A 19,908-nucleotide genomic window follows, 5' to 3' on the forward strand; every position below is an offset into this window, starting at 1 on the left:
AAGGAAATAATATTTTATATTGATATAAAAGAAGTAATTATCTTTTCTGAATATATTTCAGCAAGATGTGACCGTAAGTTACAGAGCCAGCGCTTTAATTTTTTTCTGTTTTGTTTTGTTTGTTTATGTGCGATGAGAAAAAAAGCATCAGTCACTATTTTCTAACAAGAAACCAAAAACTTAAAGAAAAAGTATTAAACTGTAGCCTTTTTAATAAATTGTAAACACTCACTGGAGTGCTGCAGTTTTAAGAAATATCCACTAGATTAGGCAAAAAATAAATTGTTTTCCCTTTTAGTTTTCTGCTAAGTGCCAGTTTGCGTCAAAAAAACAAGTAGTTTAAACTCCTGAAGTGGATTAAAACTGTTTGTCTGGTTTGATAAAACTCTAGAAAGGAAGACTGGAATCAAAAGATAAGACAGCAGGAAAATAATTTATGGGTTCGTAAACTTGAGATCAGTGAAATATGTCGAAAATCAGCAGCGCCTGTAGCAATTTTTAATAATTTAGGTTGGAGCATTCAGTCATGCATGATGCAATGACATCCCAGGATAATGAGACCAAACAGATGCACAGACTTGAGAAAAACAGACAACATGAAGACGAATTGATAAGGTTCAGAGATTGTAACAGAAATTTTTGATGTTGTGCTGAAAAGAAATGTAGGAAGGAAGTGGTTGCTCTCTTCTTTGTTCAATATAAGATCTTTGTTGTTTACAGTTCAGGTGTTGATGATCAGAATAAACTCAGAATAAACGCAGTAAATGGTTGATTTTGACCCAATGAACTAACCCAGGTTTGTTATGACTGTGGCTATTTCCTTTTGTTCATTTTTCATAACATTAAATGTTTTTAAAGGAATAAAATTCAGATTAATTGGCGGTCTACCTGCTGCTCCAGTCTGGCCGTTGGTGCCGCGGGCTGCGGTGCTGTTCTCAAACTGCTCCGGAGGCATCGGGTCCAGGCTGGACTCCGGGTCCTCCAGGTAGGCGTTTCCTCCCCCACCAGCTGCAATCAGCAAAGGAACCAGCTCACCACCCTCCATCTGGAACAACAAACCAGTGAGTCTACACCTATTCTGCACTGCAAAACATTTGAAGGTGGTTTAACTTGAAAATTAAATTCCAACAACGGCCTGTAAAATAAAGTTTGAGTCAACAAAAAAATTGTTCTGGAAGAAACAACTTGTCTAAACATTGTTTTTTAAGTTCATTAATCTTGTGTGGTTTAACTTAGATCAAATAATTATTTCACAATATGCAAGAAAAAAAATTGCCCTCATGTGTTTAAAGAGAACACATTTCTCCATTGTTTTCACTCACAATATCAAGTAAAAATAATGGCTTATTTTACTTTAGAATAATTTAAATTTATGTCTCCAAATTCCAATAACAACATTTTAGATCTGATAATGAATTTTATTAAACATCACAGTGAATTCTGCTCAAAAACATTTAGTGCGAACAGGACATTAAAATAGACATTTGCCTTAATAAAACGCAGAGGTCAGATCAATGTAACGCAAATCCATCTCAGGATACAGTAAATATGCTGCTAAGCATTCTGGGAAATAGTTCACACTCTCTTTTTTTTCTTTGTTTTTTTTCAAGTGCTAACCTAAAAATTCTAGTTTGTTCAGCTAAATTAATAAGAAGTGAACACAACTTACTGCTGTAAGTTTATCTTTCACAAACTCACACATTCAGGATCAAAATCTAAAAACTCACTGAATTTATTTGACTTTAAAGAGTAGAAGATAATAGATGCAACAAAATGCAGCTCAGATGTTTTACAGTGTAACTGCAGGACAAACCAATTTATAATAACAAGAAGAAAAGTTTATTTGCCTGGAGGATCAACATAAAATGTGTGAAAGTGTTTTATTATTTGTTTTTAAAAGTGGAACCTGTTAGGTTGATTGGTAACACTTTATTTGACGGGTGTGCATAAGACTGACATGACACTGTCATGAACATGAACGAGTCTTTATGAATATCTCTGACTGGTGTCATGACGTGTCATTCAGTAAATAATGGCACTTTTAATGCAAAGTTTCTCTAAAAGTCCAGTAAAAGTGCCAACTTTGCATTAAAGTGTCATTATTTGCAAAATAATACTTTGACCCAGAAAGTAATTCAGAAGTCCAGCACATAGAAACAATCACAACAAGAGAGAGGAAAATGATAGCTGCCACCTTGAAGATGTAGGTGGCTCCTCCTCCGCCGCCGCCTCCACCTGCGCGCTCCATGCTGGTCTCAGATCTGCGGTTGTCTTCGATCACAGACGACTCTCCCAGGCATATTTTCTGCGTAAGTCGATTTCTCTGGCGTAGGAAGATGAGAATCAGACTTCAGGAGAAGGAGAAGGCGCTGTATCTGGGTCAGCCTGCAGTCTTTCCTCTGAACGGACGCATGTCAGCTTTTCCACTCACCCCGGGGCAGGCGTCCTCTCCCTGGTGTCCCACCAAAATGTGAAGTATTTCTCCTTTTTCCAGGGGAAATATGGCGGAGATAAACACCCCGTGGTTGCGTTTGTTGTGGTTTTTGGCTCCTTTTCCGCCTGCAGCTCCGTACGCTGAGATACTGAGGGAGATCGCAGCAACACAAAGGGAATAAACTTACACTTTGGCTCAAATCTAGCAAACAGCTGTGCAGACGATTTCTGTCACAGACACAAAATAAAGAATATTTTACCCTGAAGACCGTCTTAATCTTTTTACATACAAATACAGAGCATGAAGGTTGTGTAATTTAACCTACAAACCTTTTCTGTTTTCCTTTAGTTTTTGTTCTTACCTCATGCTTCCTCTCATGAAGATAAGTCTTGACCGACAAATTAGATTTAGTGGAAAACCAGCTAATTATATTGAGTATGACTAATAGGATCACAGTTTTTGACCTTTAGGTCATTAAAGACAAATAGAAATGGTAACAACAGAGTAGAAACATACTTTTACTAACATCAGTCTTCCATATGAATGAAGAACAGAAGTTTGTCAACTTTTTGGTAACTAATAACGGTGAATCTGGGGGTAAAATGTGTAGTATAGTTAGGCCTGACACACACACACATATATATATATATATATATATATATATATATATATATATATATATATGTTCACTTATTAGTACTACAATTATTTTGTTTGAAAATCTCATGAAAAAATGAAAAGATAATGGGTAAAATGGGTTATAAAATGTACACATAATTAATAGGGATTGAGTTGCAGCACTGATTCTTGTTAAAGTATTTTTTTCAATTTTTTTAGACTGGTTAAAATAAAAAACAAAAGAGTATTCATATTCTCTTTAATTTATGAGTTCGAGATTGAATTTTAGGATTTGAGAGCATCCAGTTGGAGAAAAGTGGAAAACTCTCATATATCTACACAACATGAAACCGGTGATGTTTTTTCTTTCTTCTATCTTTCTAAAAGCACAAAAACATGTAAAAAAAAAACAAAAACATAATTATGTCACGTCTTTGGAGTTTTCTCTTTCCTGGCATCACCTGAAGTAAACCTAAAGCAGGGGTCTCAAATTCAATTTCCCCGGGGGCCGATGGAGGTAGAGTCTGGGTGAGGCTGGGCCGCATCGGGTTTTCCACAAGAAAAGCTCTTACAAAAACATTCCAATGTTAGCAAATGACTTTATTTTTATTTTTTAAACACAAAATAAGATGAAAAAATAAATAAATTAACAATTCATAAGAAAAAAAATTAATCAGTAATAAATAAATAAAATATAATAATAACACAGCAGCTATAGAAGACTAGATAAATGTAATTATAATATTTCAGATTCAAATGGCTGTATTAACGGTTCTTTAACCTTTAACTTTCTGAACATGAATGGAACATTGAACATAAACTGTTATGAATATAACAGTTTATAAACTGTTTCTTCTGCCTACTTCTTACTGCTAGAGGTCTGGCAGCGCTTCCTCTCGCATAGCCGAGCCACATTTGGCTTAAGGGAGGAGGCAGTTGAGACCCTAAGTAGAGCTTGAAGATGCTCGTCAGTAAGTCTGGACCTGTACTTGGACTTATTGAAGTTCAAGGTAGAGAAGAGCTTTTTGCACAAGTATGTGCTCCCAAAAAGACACATGGTCTGCTTGAACATTCGGGAAAGCTCAGGGAAGCTGGGTGGCAATTCTCTCAAAAATTTCCCAAGCTTGTCTGCTTTTCCACTCACCTCCCTGAACTTGGCTTTGAGTTCAGAGAGGCACTGCGGGTCAATGAGCTCCATTTGAAGCACTGTGATTGGTAAGTTAGTTCAGCTCCGCACACAACACTGAAAAGTGCCAATCATATCAAACTCGCGGGCAGTGTTGGTATAGTTACTTTGAAAAAGTTACTTTAATCGAACTACTGATTACTCCTTGAAAAAGTAACTTAGTTAGATTACTGACTACTTGATTTGGAAAGTAACTAAGTTACACTAAAAGTAACTTTTTAGTTACTTTCAGCAGGTGCTAACAACAACGCTCCGCCTCCTGTGAAAATCACATTGAGCTTTGCCAATACTTTTTTGTAAGCTATTTTATAATGGTAACATCAACAATGTGTCTCCACTGATAAGGTTGAACTGAAGAGGAGATTGTAGAAAATAAAAACGTGAGTAGTTTGTGTGGTCCACTGTTGTCTGGAAAACTCTAAGAAGGATTTTAAAGCCCCCCCCCCACCTCCCCCCCAGCCTCCAGGTTCTGCGTTACGGCCCTGCATTTGGTGTCACTGCGCACAGAGCTCCTCCTGCAGCTCACAGCTCAGATGGCTGCACAGATTTGTGACACTTATCTTAGTATTAATAATTAGAATTAAGTTGCCATTATAATTATTGGAAACTACGGACACGTTCATTCGTGGCTGTTTTCACGTTTATTGCGCTGTTCATATTGGTCTCGATGTTTGTAGTTTTCTGGAGCGCAACGCGAAGCTCGACGTCATTCAGAGGTAATACAGTAACTTGACATTAACAAAGACACAGCGGGACGGATCATCTGAGAAATGATGAACAGGAGAGACTGACTAAAACTACCTTAATGACGAACAAATTCTGGGATTTATTATGAGTCTCTGATTATTTCCAAACCCAAATGAGCAACTTCACGTTCAAAAACGAGCCCAAAAAGGCGCAACCCGCCACTCATTAAATCGGCAAGCAACTTTAAAAAATGAAGCCCAAAGCCGCTTATAATAATCGGACTTGGCGACAGAAACTCAAAATAGTTCCAGTTTTTCCACCAACAAAATGCGAATCTCCCTCCATTGTTTACATTTCTGTCGCATAGAGACGTCGGTCACTCGACAAGACGAGTAGAGGAAATATGATTAAATAACAAAAGAAGATAGTAACGCAAAAATTATTTTGATAAGTAACTGTAGTCTGACTACTGGATTTGAAATAGCAACGCGTTAGATTACTCGTTACTGAAAAAAGTGGTCCGACGTCAGTAACACGTTACAAATTAACGTGTTACTGACGTCACTGCTCGCGGGCCACACTAACATTAAACTTTCATATTAAGGTGGGGGCCACAAACTATCGTCCCGAGGGCCGCAGTTGGCCCGCAGGCCGCGAGTCTGAGACCCCTGACCTAAAGTAACTCAATCTTTGCCACAAATTAACTCTTAGCCTTAATTTAGGCTAATTTTGTTACGTACATTATTCTACAAATGTAAATGGGTTTGCTGTTGGACCTCAGATTTAAATAACAACGTAAGTGACGTGAGGAACAAAGTGTTTTTGTGTCTAATAAAAATATAAATGTTGGTTCTTCATTTTCACTCACTGGTATCGGTTGGTAGCAGGAACCTTCCACATTTGGACTCCTTTCAGGGGGCCCTCCTTCCCCACAGTGACGCTGACGTTTTTGTTCTTGTAGGTGCTGTCGCACTGGGCTTGGGTCGGGCCGTGGGGGCCGCTGGCACCGCATGAGTTAAACCACCACGTCATCAGAGAGACTTCTGTCAATAAGGAGAAAATGAACAGTTGGAATCAGCTGGAATATCAGGGACATAATGTGAAAAAAACTGTGGGAGACTTCGGTAAAGTCTTCAGAGAGAATGCAGTGGCGCCCCCAAAAGGGGGAGCAAAGGGGGACGGGGCCCCCACTCGAAAATAAAAATACTAATTATTTATTCTGAACCACCCTGAGTCTAGCCTGGCCAACCCTAAGAAGATTAAATGTTGACCAAAAATCTTAAAAAAATAAAAAAATTTAAGTTGCAGCATGTAACTATTATAAAAAATATAGATTTTTTTTTTTTTTTTTTTTTTACAAATTTGTCCAAAATGTCATGTCAGTATAGCTTGAGGCAGATAATCTATGAAAATAATTCAGCTGATTGCCTTTGCTCAGTGCTATCTAGAAACATCCAATCAGAGCCAGGAGTCCGGCCTTAAAGTTGTCAATCAGGCGGGAATATGGCGCTGCTCATTCCCTCCTTTTCTCTCAGCTACGCTGCAGCTTCTTCCAGATAGAAGAGCCTGACACGAATGCTCAGGCTATTCAGCTTGGCCAAAAATGACAGCAGATAAATAGCTTTCTTGTAATATTATGTTGTTTCTCCATCACATCACATTTAGCAACACTTTTATGAGGTTGATTGACAGCGTTAATCAACCTCCTCCTGGATATGATTGGTTGTTTTTGTTTGGGAGCGGTGCATTTCACATTATGTAAGGGAGGAGGAGGAAGAGATCCATCTTTTCATTTGTCTTGTACTCTTAACAAACATGCAGAAAACATATTTTTAATAAAAGTTACACAATGATTCAATATTTAAGCTAAAATGTTAGATTCTGTGAATTTTCTAGGTCACACGTGTCAAACTCAAGGCCCGGGGGTCAAATCTGGCTCACCGGAGCTTTTTATGTGGCCCTTTAGAGTCTAGACTAAACACTAAGTGTGATTGAATATTATGTTATCATTCAAATCGATGCAGTTTTTATCAGTTTACTGACAAATTATATCAATCAATCCCTCCAGTTTCTTGAGAATTACTGTGGAAATCCACACAAAATCATTAAATGCCTGCATTTTTTGTGCTAATTCATTATTGGGAGTTTATTGCAGATTTTTCACAGAAATTGTGAAAAACATTCTTACTTGTACTAAAAAGCTGCCTCAGCTTTAATTGATGCCAGATTACAGTCCATGATTTATACGCGAGTAAATAAAAAGTCACATTTATGATTAGTACCACAAAATCCTGGAGGGACTGAAAAGAGGTTCAATAATATTATTTAATTTCAAGAATTTATTGACATATTAACAGTTTGTGAACAGGTTTTATCACCACATTCTGGCACCTCCGGCCCTTTAAGAGCATTCATGATTTGGCCCAAAACGAAAATTAGTTTGACACACCTGACCCAGGTCTTTCCTGTACGTACCTGTGACCGACGGCTCAGGAAGTGGACTCAGGAAATCAAAGTCAATTTGCTGCAGCGAGTTGAGATCTAAGGACAGACAGAAATATCCAATTCTGACTGGACAATAGCCCAAAAGAAGATGGCCTCATTAAAACAAATGTCGGATAATAAGAAAAGATGAAAAAGAGATATTTTCTGAGTCTTTCTGAGCAGGAAAACAACATGGATGGATGTTTAATTGTCCTCCGGTCTGCTTTTGCATGCCGGCTTATAAATCTGCCCACTTAGAAGGAATGTTTGTGTGATGCGCTCAGCCGAACTCTTCCCTCAAACCAATTTTGTTTTTTAAATTCGATTAGGAAAACAAGGGCTTCAGATACAAAACCACAGTGTTGTCAAGAACAGAGCAGCAAAAATTTTCAATTTAGCATTATTCAGATTTACTCAGAGGTGGTAAAGTTCCCAAAATCTGTATTTGAGTAAGAGTAGCACTACTTCAACATATTTTTCCTCAAATAAAAGTAAAAAGTCCACTCAAGTACTGAATAACTGATCAAAACAATCGTTTAATATTTAAAAATTATACCAGAAACACCAAAATATAAAGTTCAGTGTAAATGTTCCCATTTTAGAGAAAATAGTTCAAATAAATAACAGTTACAAATTAACAAATCTTTCCAAATGAGTTTCTTTCAATACGAAACTTATGAAACTTTAATAGAAACTGCAGAAATTTTACTCAGGTGAGAGTAGCGAATCTTCAAAAATAAAAATTACTCAAGTAAAATAAAAAGTGCAGTGCAGTAAAAATAGTAATTTTTCCCCTAAAAAATTACTCAAGTAAATGTAACTAAGCTAATTTTACTACCCAACTCTGCAAATGCTTCCTGAGGAAAATAATGACTCTTATTTTCCGCTGTCATATGTACAGTTGTCCCTTTTTAAAGGTTTTTATCTGCAGTTCTGTTAAATTATGCGTAAGCAACACCAGCCCCTTCACAGCAGAGCATAAAAAGGTTTTGTAAGTGTGGGAATTTAAACCCAGAGTGCAAAATCTCAGGGAGAGGAATGCTGGCACACACTGTTGTCATACTGTGGTGAACGATTCATAGCAAATCATTTTAGCGCTGGTGTCACAGTCAATCATTAAAACAAGGCGTCAAACTGGAGACCGAACACATCACATTGACTTTATGAAGCACATTTATCATTTCTGAAAGTTTATGCTTTGCACAACCCTGTCATGACAACGGCGGCGAGTTTACGCCTACCTGTTTTGAAGCAGGCCGCGCCGATGGCGATGTTATCAAACGCGAGGTCAGCGTTGGAGTTTCGTCCCCACGCGGCTTTGATGTGGACGTGGAACCTGAAGGGAAGCAGAAATCAGAAAGCAATAGAAGCTCTTACAAAGGAATAATTGTAACATGAGCAATGACAGAGCAGAAAACAGAAACAGATGACATTTTGTCAGATCCCTAGTACTGTGCCTTGTTTTATTATGATTGTGTGTGACAGTTCAGAACAGTGTCTGCGGCTGACAAGTGATGGGAAAATGAGACTGTTAGAATGACTATACTGTGTTATTAGTAGTTTATATTACTAGGTTGTTTTTCATTTAAAGGTTTAGTGTTCTCACCCTAGAGAAAAGGAACTTGATAAACTGTGTGTGAGACATAACTAACCTTCCCCTTAACCTCGAGCATGTTTTTGCAGGTGGTGTCTTAATCTTCTTTAGGATATCTTCCTGAGATAAAACTGTCTGTGTGTAGAATTTAGTTTCTGTGTTCCTCCTTCCTTGTTATCAGGATATCTCAGGATATCCCTCCCCCTGTTAAGATCCTCTCCTTCATTCCATTCACTCCCTTCCCTGCTAATAAAAGACAACCTCCTGCAGCAGGACGGCAGAACATACAGCGATCGGCTCGCAGGAGCTGATTTTCTGTGCCTTCCCTCTGGCAAGAGTTTGGTTGAAAACTAAGTAACGTTTTCTGTGGTTCTTTTTCTATAGGTTGAGAAAAAACCTATCAGAGACGTCGTCTCTACAAGCTTTGAGCATCTAGAGATTCAGGTTTTTCTCTGTTTTTCTATGCAGAAAATCTTAAAGGTGACCTTTAATGCTTCCTTGAACAGGTTAGGATAAGTCTATGGGCGACACAAAACATTTTCTTTACATTTTCTACACAAAATTATTCTTAGATAATAAGATTTTAGTACTTCAGAGTTGTTTTAGGGCCTCTTGTCACTTTACATACAAATAAGCTGCTGGGCACAAGAAAATGGCTGCAAACAGATACAACCTCACATCTTTGAAAAGCACAAGTGGAGCCTCCTGCACAACAAACGTGACTTAATAATTAGGAGGTTTATTAAACGGCTCACCAAAGAAAAAAACATCTGGTTGGGTGTTTTAAAACACTTGAAACATTTTTAGAAGCAGTCGAGACCCAAATGAAAGTATAAAAATGAACAAAATGTGAATTTGGCATAATATGTGCCTTTGATGAACAAAACAAAATTCCAGACAGAATTTCAGTCAATAATCCACCAATTCTATTGATGTGATTTCTTTCTGTTAACTTTCTTCTTCTTGTTATGATCTTGTGGCGATACAGTCGGCTCTCAATCGACTGAATAAATATTAATTATCAATACCAGGGTGTTGTTCAGTGTATTATAAGGCTTTACTTGTGCCCCCATCAGGCTTAGCATTGTTCATTTATCTTAGGTTTTATTAAATTATTGCCTTTTTTTAAGACTTCATAGTTGGTTCTTAGGGATTAATCTTCCAAAAATGGATAACTACCAAGTAATATTTTAAAATGTCCTGTCAACTTTAAACATTTTTAACTGGAAAAACATGGCAGCCGGCTGGATAACTGTCCTAATGTCCCGAGTCCCGGGCTTAGCAAGTTTTCTGGGGGAAACCCTGAATACATAAACATCTCCATCCATCATTACTTCCACAAACGGTGCGCTGATAACCTGCTGAAAACGCAGGTTATTTCAGACGCAGATCAACACAAAATAATCATAACTGGATTTTAGCAAAAAAGAATTTAAATTTAGCATCAAGACCGATGGCGGGACTTGAGCACCTGATGTTAATGATCAAAGTGAGTGACCAAATACTTTGTTAGTTTTCTACATACCCATGATTGAGGTCAGTCACTTCCAGTGCAACTGCTTCCCAGTCGTCCGTCGACTGGCCTTGTCTCTCCCAGATAAGAGGCGCATAACGGGTCCCGTTTTCCTCAATGGCAACTTGCAACGAGCCGTTAAACGATCCGTACAAGTAGAGAGAGAAACGCATCTGCACAACCACAACCACAACCAGAAGGTGTTTCAGAAATGACTTACAATAACAAAAGAAACAGAAAATAAATGTGTGTGAATGGATGACTTTACGAGTGTTTGGATGTACTGACCTGGCATGCAGACGTAGAGATCGGCGGAGGGAAGAAGGAACTCTGAAAGGACGCTTCTTTAAAGGAACTACTCTCTCGAACCTGCAGGTACAAGAAGTGTCCTGCAGACAAACAACAAAATGTCACAATGTGGAACCGTTACCATTTATTCATTCATTTGCTTAAATGATTTAAAAGCCAAAGGCAACCAAAGTGCTGCACAGTTCAATCAGAAAATACAAACACTGCAAAAACACAACATGTTGCCAAGTATTTGTGGCCTAATTTCTAGTGCAAATATCTTGAAATAAGACAAACTAACTTAAAAGTAGCTTTAAGCAAGATATAGAGGCTTGTTTTAAGAAAATAATTTCTTATTTTTGATGAAAATGTACTTGTTCTATTGGCAGATTATTTCACTTACAACTTCCTATGTTATAAGTTAATTTGTCTGCCAGTGGTACTAGCACTTGTTCTCCAATAATAAGGAATTATTTACTTAAAACAAGCCTCTATATCATGCTGAAAAGTTACTTTTACTTTAGTTTGTCTTATTTCAAGTGTATTAAGATATTTGCACTAGAAATTAGACCAAAAAAATACTTGGTTAAGGTTTTGTGTTTTTGCAGTGTTGACAATAAACAATCCAAGGGTTACCCAGAATAAATTACTTATTTAATTATTGTTGTTATTATTTTTAACAGGTATACTAATGTTTCTAAATAGACATGAATCAAATATGAAATGTAAAAAAAAAGTTTGTCCTCTTTTAATAAACCTGTACGTTGCAGCTTGAGTTAAGTGTTAGATAAATCCTTAAAAATAGTTACAACTTGTCAAAGAAATGTATTGTCTTCTGACAAAAAGAGGAATGAACAGTGCAGAGGAAACTGGGCCATTTTTGACTGATTTCCTCAGTGCAATGATCCGTTTTAATAGCAGAGGCACACCAGAGGAGTACTCTTAAAATCAGGCTGAAAATCACTCACTCACACACACACACGCACACACACCAACACACCTGGTGTGCGCTGGAGAGTGACGCCCTGCATGTTTTGTTTCTGCAGAAGTTCATCTCCAGCGACTCTCCTCCATCCCGAGTGCTGACTGGACCCGGACCAACCGCATGAATCCGACTCAAACGAGCAGTACGAGCCAAAGGGAAGAGCGTCTGCCAGGGAAGCAGATTATTATATTTCACCGAGACGCTGAACACAGCTGCAAGAACATCTACAGCACAAGGCACAGTTTTACTAAACCAACTAAATCTAAGTAGGACTTTTTGCCAGACAGGCAAAACTAAATAATCAAGATGAAGTATTGCAGCAACTAATTAAACACAAAAACATTTTATTGGATGATATTCTTATTTTTACCCACTTGGCAATAAACCATGGAATATTTTTCTGTAGAAGAGTCATTTATTAATAACTGCAAATCCAAGATTAAAAAAAAAATCTTGAATGTTTGCCTTATTAAAGAAAATAATCAACACACCTCTGGAAAAAACTAAGAGCCCACTGGACTGAACCATATTAACTTGTTTTATTTGCATTATTTCAGGTCTGAAAGCTCTGCATCTTTTTTGTTATTTTAACCATTTTTCATTTTCTGCAAATAAATATTAAATTTGTTCTTTGAATTTCAGAAACATGCTATCAGTAGTTCATAGAATAAAAAACAATGTTAATTTTACTAAAACATAAACCGATAAAGAGCAAAATCAGAGAAACGGATCATTTTAAGTGGTTTCTTAATTTTTTCCAGAGCCGTAGCTGCATTTCCATTGACCATGTAATCCCTTATATTTGCGCAATTTAACATTTTGAAAATAAATTTGCTTAATGAAAACAGGGCAAAAGGTTTCTGGGCTCAGATAAAGGTTTCAAAATTGGTTTATTTTGCAAAACTGCAATAGAAACACTTTATTCACATCACACGAGTCACATGATCAACAACCGGCTGTTGCCACTGGAAAAACCTACGAAGAAGACGACGACAGGAAGTCATTGGCTTTTTAATAACTTAACGCGTGAACAAACGGATCCACGTTTAAATTTAATTGCATTTTTTATTTAATGGAAACACCACAATTGTGAAATGCTTTGACGATAGTAGAATATTGACACACTTTTATTTTAATGTAAAATGTTCTGAATCAATTTATTTTTGTCAACAAGAACAGAATAGAAAGGCGTTTTTTTTTGGTTTTTTTATGAATGGATGCACTCAAGTCTGCTTTAGAGAAAAAGTTGCTGAATATTTGTTGTCGTATTTTATAAGCAAAAACCACATGTAGTATTTAATTACAGGGCTGTCCAAAGTACAGCCACATGGCTGTTTTCAGCTCCTTTATTGAGTTTTGAGGCTCCTGACAGCAATTAAAGCATCCTACAAATTCTGTGCACTGCTTTTGTTGAGTTCATTAAACTTGGATTAACCACAGCCAGAATTTCTGAAGAAAGAGTAACCCAAATCCTGTAATCAGTGCTCAAAATAAACTTTAGTTTTGTAACAAGGCAAAACAGTTTTTATCAAGCCAAAGGCCTTTCTTTCAATTAAAAAAAATAATAATAATTTTTAAAGTTTTGGCTCTAAGATGAGTTAAAAAACCCTTTCATACTATTTTTGTTTAATTAAAATATGGTAAACTTAGTTTGCTGTTGGGCAGGTGAAATATTTAAATGTTTTTGGCTTTATTTTCAACTTACAAGTCATGAAAAAAAACATTAAATATAGGAAACTGTAAGACCTCACATGCAGTAATTAAATCTAACAGGCAGCTAAATTAATAAAACAGTTTTTGGTAAATAATGAAACCAGTGTACAGATTAGCAACTGCTGCATATTCACCATGTGTTTTTTATTTTCTGTCTTGCATGTTTTGTCATTATTTCATTTATTGTTGTTTGCAGAAAACGGACACTGAATTGATGAACAATTTGAATGAGAATTACAGACAAGGCCGGCTGCCATTGTTTGTTTGCCAGATGGTGCAGAATAAAAAAAACTTAACAGTAATAAAATGAGCATTCAATCTATAAAACAAACACATACAAAGAAAGAACTTAAATTCTCATAAGGGGTACATGACATTGCATTATGTTTCAGTGTTTTGTAACTTAACAATTATGTGATTCATGTTTTAATCTTGTTTTTCAGCAGCAACTTGTCAAGAGCTGCAGCTGAATTTAGAAAAACAGACTGAAGAGCTTAAACAGCATTGTCCATTTTAAATAAACAATTAACATTTTCCATTTTATAAAAATGAAATTTAATTTGCGCTGAGTCTCGTTTGAAAGGAACACTGCTGCTTGAAATTTCACCTGAAATTAATTCACAGGCACAATTTGTACTTTTCCCAAATTATGGTCACTTAAAATAAATTTAATGTGAGACATGTCTGGATATAACTCTGGGAGAGAAAAGGACATAGAGTGAGAGGGAGTTTCCATTATAAATGGAGACCAAAGCATTTGCAGCAGCCATCTGGGATCATTATATTATGGACCTTACCAAGCTCCGCCCACAACCGACCCACGTGACCGCAAGTCTCACAAGCAAAGCCTCGTAGCGCATTGTTTCTATGTAAACATGACTCCATTAGTGCATTATTTCTACCGGATTTTCACAATATATAGGCTACTAAAATGGACAGAGGAAATAACAAGTTTATGTCATCATCTGGGAGGAGGTTACTGGTTTCTCAGTCACAAGCTGGTTGCAAACCTGAGGCCAGCAGGTGTCAGTCGGTCAGTTATGGTAGATCTGAAATTTGGTTTGATGACCTCAATATGAGAAGCTACAGACTGATAAGAGGAACCAAAGAGCTCCGTTACGGTAAAGAAGCCATTTGTTTGTTAAAATTTTATGAAATCTATTTGTTCTTTTTGATGTTTGTTATGAATGACGTATAGTCACAAACAAACAGGGTAATTGGTCCAACGTTTAGAAACTACAGCGGCTGTAATGAGCCACAGCAAATGTAAACAAAGGTAAAATAACCCGAACAGGTGATCAACTCAAAACCATTCGTACCTTTTTAGTCTGTCTCTCTCTTTGTAGTTTAAGCACACTTGTTACCGTATCAACCGCCAGCGCCCCGCAAGACGAGCAAAGATTACGTTAAAAACATAACATTCACTCCGTTACGATATCAAGTTTCCAGGCTTGATATTTATTTCTGGATTATTAATCAGCGCTTCCCTGAACACAGCGATGGTTGATTGACCAGCTGTACTTTGTGCTAGAGTGGCTAACACGAGTAACAGTTTAGTCCAAAGCGTTTTCTGCTAAAATAAAATCTTTAGTGTGTGTCAGATACAGTACACGTTGCATATTGATCTGTTTAGCTAACGTTAGCTAACGTGTAGCAGACAGGCTTCAAGGTGTAGAAGTTGTATCAGAACTGCTATTATGCTGTACTTAGCTAACGAAAAGCGTGTGTTTGTGAGACGGCCACCCACGTGACCACGTAGAATGTGCATCAGCCAATGAAAAGCGGCCCCTCTGGTAAGGTCCATTATCGGTGCACAACCTAAAGGAGTAATGCTGCTCTTAGATCATCAGAAACATCAGGGGCGTTTGGCTTACAATCAAAACAGAGAAGTGAGTCCAGTAATCTTGTGAGTATGGGTGGGATTAATTTCAGCAGATTGATTACATAGATTTTAATTTTAGAAGTAGTTAATTGCTGTCTTTTCCAAAGCTGGAACCTTTGTTGCGTGTTTCTGGTGCGCCAGTAAATCTGACGGACAAGCTACGTCCACAAAGCAGTGGATGAAAAAGCCTTTTTTTTTGGGCCACTCGGGTTAATTATTGCTTCAAAAACGATCTGAAGGGACGCTGGAAAAGACTATTGTTGTGTTCATGTTGTGCTAAAAGGAGCTAGCATATTAGCGAAGCTATTCAAGCCTAAAATAGCATCTCAATGCTAACCATGTTGTAGCAGCGCAAACACCCAACGCTAATGACAACAGTGTTCACAAATTAACCAATAAAGCAAGCAATAATAATAATAATAATAATAATAAAAATTAACATTATAATTAACCTGGTCGGCCGGTCTATCAGTCAAACCTTTTTGACAGGAGAGCAAAAGAGGACAGTGGTTGATTTTTAGAACTTTGTCAAGGTAGATAAAATAGGTGGATAAGATCAGCTTCACATGTAAACATCGACCAATCACCGATCTACCCAAATGAAGGAAATTGGAACTGACAAATTGGTGCATCCCTAGGCCATAGAAATAATCAAATTAGTAAATATTTTAAACAGAAAACATATCAATGTTACAATTATAGAAAAAAATAGAAAAATATTTGGCGCGAAATTAACTACTCAGCATCTTATATTTCTGTTGCTTGCTGAAGCCTTGAAAATGTACTTTTCTTATTATAAGGAAAAAATATTCTCTTCTCATTTACCTTAAAATAAAATCAGCAAAACAAACCCTTTACCTCCCATTTTGCCTGGAAAAGGTGGCGTAGTCAGAAATGAAAAGCAGGAAGTAAAATAAATTTGTGGGCCCTCTGAAAGGATTGCCACGGCATTGTGACCCAGTTCCTTCCCTCTGGGACAAACAACTCAAGGAGCTCTCAGTGCTTTGACTTCATTACTCCCTTTTGAGTTGTAGCAGGGTAAAGAGGTTTCTTTACACGTCATGATTGATGTTTTCAAATTGAAGACGTGGTATATTTCTGAGCAGGAGGTAAAAAGTAGCAATGAATCTTTAGGAAAGTAGTTTTGAAACTCTTCCTTTATTTACTAGGAGTTCAATATCTTAATATTAGGGAATGCTAACTAATCATGATTAGTTTTATTTGCCAAGATTGTATGCACAAACAAGGACTTAACTTAAGAAGACATTTAAAATATGTAGAGAAAAATTTATGGAGTGTTTTTAGCCTAGTTTCTGGTGCAAATATCTTAGTAGAATTGAAATAAGGTAAAGTTAACTTACAAGTAGCTTTTCAGCAAGATGTAGAAGCTTGTTTTAAGTAAATTTCTTAAAATTTATGAAAAAGTAATTGTTCCATTGGCAGATTATTTCACTTACAAGGAAAAATGTCTTCTTATAAATACAATAATTTCCCCAATAGTATTTTTTATCAATATTAAGGAATTATTGACATAAAATGAGCCCCTATTTTTTGCTGAAAAGTTGATTCTAAGTTAGTTTTCTCTTGTTTCTAGTGTACCAGATATATGCACTAGAACTAGACATAAAATACTTTTAGTGTTTTTGTAAGAAAGAAGCTGTAATCAGTATTTCAAGACGTAGGATCCGTTTAAATCAGTGGTGTCCAAACCTTTTGTCACATGGTGCAAATTTAATTTCTAAAACAATTGAAAATCACAAATAACTTATGTACCAATCAATCAATCAATCAATCAATCAATCAATCAATCAATCAATCAAGTTAATCTGTGTAGCACATTTCAGCAACACGGCAATTCCAACTCCTTTACATCATAAAAAAAACTAAATTACAAAGTACAAATACAAAATGTAAAGACCTTTTTTACTTCACTATAAACAAAGTATGTTAATTTAACAAAATAAATAAAACAGAGGTTTTAAAGAATGAGGTGTGTACATCTGTCAGATTATTGTGTATAATCAAAATTTAAAAAAAGGATTTTACCTGTCTGCCTTATTAAAAGATAGACAACCAATATGCAAATTTTGTTGGATGCAAATCTGCAAATTACATATTTGCTGGCATCCAGATTTGGATGCCAACAAAATCTGGGGGAAGAAAACAAAAAGAAAAATAAATTAAACCATAAGAGCCGGTTTAATTATGTTTGGTGTATTTACTCAGATTTAATTAATTAAAAGCAGATTTGGGTGGACCAAAGTTTGCTTTTGAGTAAAAGTCACTAAATAAATTTGTTACTATTTACCATGAATTTAAAGGGAAAGGTTATTAAAATATAAACACTAAGTATTTCAACAAACGTTTTCTAACAAAACAAGATTTGAATTTGTTTGCAATAATTTTACACTAATAAAAAACAATTCATTGGTGTTAAACACCTTTGCTTGGCAGCTGAATCTCTGTAATCTTTGAATTGTAGTTGGAGGCAACAAAAGAATCAGTCCAGGGGCCACATGTGGCCCCCAGCCTTCAGTTTGGACACCTCTGGTTTAAATGGGGATCTTTGTTTTGTTTGGAAACTCTCAGAATAAGTCTTGTGAAAGCTGTCGAGGTGTAGAGAGTCAGAAAGTGGCACTCACCACAGATCAACCCCTCGTCTTCTCCTAGTGGACAGTCGGTGTGGAAGTTACACACTTGGCTCTGTTCGATGCAAACGTCCGAGTTTACACAGTGGAAAGATTTTCCACACATGGGATTCAGGTCCATGGCCTCATCACCTGCAGTCACACAACAACTCCATCATTACTCAGCTTTCAGGACAAACAAGGAAAACTTTCAGTCGGTAAATGTGATCTAAAATACCAGCGCTAAAACTCACCACTAAGATTATATTTGACCACATTTTATAAAATTTTAAGCTGTAAAAAGGGTTGCATGAGGTGTTAGTTCTTCACACTAGATGAATAGACTTAAAGCCACATCATGTAACTTTTATTAAAAAATGTTTTTTTTAATATATTTAAGACTGTCACCATGACGTGACAGTCTGGTATGAGACAAATAATCCCAGTGCTAGTATTGCGGTCTGCAAAAATGCAAAAATCAGAGCCGGGAGGCGGGACTTAGTGCTGTTAATCACCTTCCTGTATGCTGCTCAATGTGCTAACAGTTGAAAAACAACTTAAATGCTATGCTGACTAGAATTAGCATTTATGGCTGTAGCAAAGCAGAGAGGAAGAGAAGGGGGAGAGCATGAGACTGATGGGCAGCACTAAGACCCTCCTCCTGGATCTGATTGGTTGTTTCTGATCAACTGGTGTATTTCTGCAGTTAGTACTGGGAGCACTGGGAGAAGACGTAATGATAAATCTAATGACATGACGACAATTTTAACAATTATGTTTTATAAAAGTTACATACAGCATCTTTTAATCATCCCCATTTTTTCTGATGAATAATAAAATGTTCTTTCTATATACTTGAGAATAGTTCTACAGTTTAAGACATAAAGTCACTCTGCAAGTGTTTTTGTCTTGACAACACAGAAAAAGATTAACAGAGTGAATTCTGGAGGTCAGGCAATGCTTTGGTCCTGATCTTAAGATATGCATAACAGATTTGGACCCGACAGCGAAGAAATATAACCCCTGGCAACAAGATTGTAGAGCAGTGATGTGAAGCAGATGTTTAAAGAAACTGGGCATGGAATATCGACAGGGGAACTTGAAAAATTAGGTAATTTGTGGATTTGATCTTTCAAGTGAGGATAACTCTTAAAGTACAAGAGAGATGATTTGCTGATGATTTTGCAAAATCACAAAATCTTACCAAGGAACTTTGGTGTAGATTAGTGTGAATATTTTATTACACTTCAAATAAACAAAGGTAGCTTACAAGTAACTTTTCAGCAAAATATAGGAGCATTTTTAAAGTAAATAATCCCTTAAAATTGATGAAAAAGTACTAGTTCCACTTATGGCATTAGAAAAATCCTTTATTTTCCTGAAAACTTACTTTTAGGTTAATTTTGTCTTATTTCAAGAGTTCTAATATATTTGCAATGGAAACTAGACCAAAAACAGTTGGTAAGATTCTGAGTTTTTGCAGTGTAGAAAGACAAAGAAAAGCAAAAAGATTTTGAAAAAATTTATGTTGAAAAGAAAATTTCAGAAATCTTGTTTGTAGGGACACAATGATTTGAAAATTAGAGCCAATAACCAAAATGTCCAGTTGTTACACACAGCTCTGGAAAAAATTGAGACACCACTTAAAATGATCAGTTTCTCTGATTTGACTTTTTATCGCTTTATGTTTGAGTAAAATGAACATTGTCCTTTTATTCTGTGAACTACTGACAACATGTCTCCGAAATTCAAAGCAAAAATTTAGTATTTATTTGCAGAAAATGAGAAATGGTCAAAATAACAAAAACAATGCAGCGCTTTCAGACCTCAATGCAAAGAAAACACGTTGACATTCATTTAGAAGCAACGATATTAATGTTTTAACTCAGGAAGAGTT

At 36.4% G+C, this 19,908-nt stretch overlaps 1 protein-coding gene across 3 annotated transcripts in view; it reads right to left on the reverse strand.

Moving 5' to 3' along the window:
* The window catches only part of ltk (leukocyte receptor tyrosine kinase), a 71,590-nt gene that overhangs the window by 20,293 nt on the left and 31,389 nt on the right, over window positions 1-19,908 (reverse strand). For 2 of the 3 annotated variants that reach the window (XM_044143854.1, XM_044143855.1), the window contains 10 exons: window positions 18,027-18,164; window positions 11,805-11,954; window positions 10,805-10,905; window positions 10,529-10,689; window positions 8,651-8,745; window positions 7,401-7,466; window positions 5,794-5,968; window positions 2,432-2,582; window positions 2,195-2,323; window positions 889-1,045 (listed from right to left, as the gene is read on the reverse strand). In XM_044143854.1, the coding sequence (XP_043999789.1) occupies window positions 889-1,045; window positions 2,195-2,323; window positions 2,432-2,582; window positions 5,794-5,968; window positions 7,401-7,466; window positions 8,651-8,745; window positions 10,529-10,689; window positions 10,805-10,905; window positions 11,805-11,954; window positions 18,027-18,164 (1,323 nt within the window). Of the gene's footprint in view, window positions 1-888; window positions 1,046-2,194; window positions 2,324-2,431; window positions 2,583-5,793; window positions 5,969-7,400; window positions 7,467-8,650; window positions 8,746-10,528; window positions 10,690-10,804; window positions 10,906-11,804; window positions 11,955-15,836; window positions 15,916-18,026; window positions 18,165-19,908 lie in introns of those variants that run through there. The other variant, XM_044143856.1, reaches the window with a different exon arrangement.

Source organism: Gambusia affinis, linkage group LG16 (genome assembly GCF_019740435.1).
Source record: "Gambusia affinis linkage group LG16, SWU_Gaff_1.0, whole genome shotgun sequence".
NCBI classification, from domain to species: domain Eukaryota; kingdom Metazoa; phylum Chordata; class Actinopteri; order Cyprinodontiformes; family Poeciliidae; genus Gambusia; species Gambusia affinis.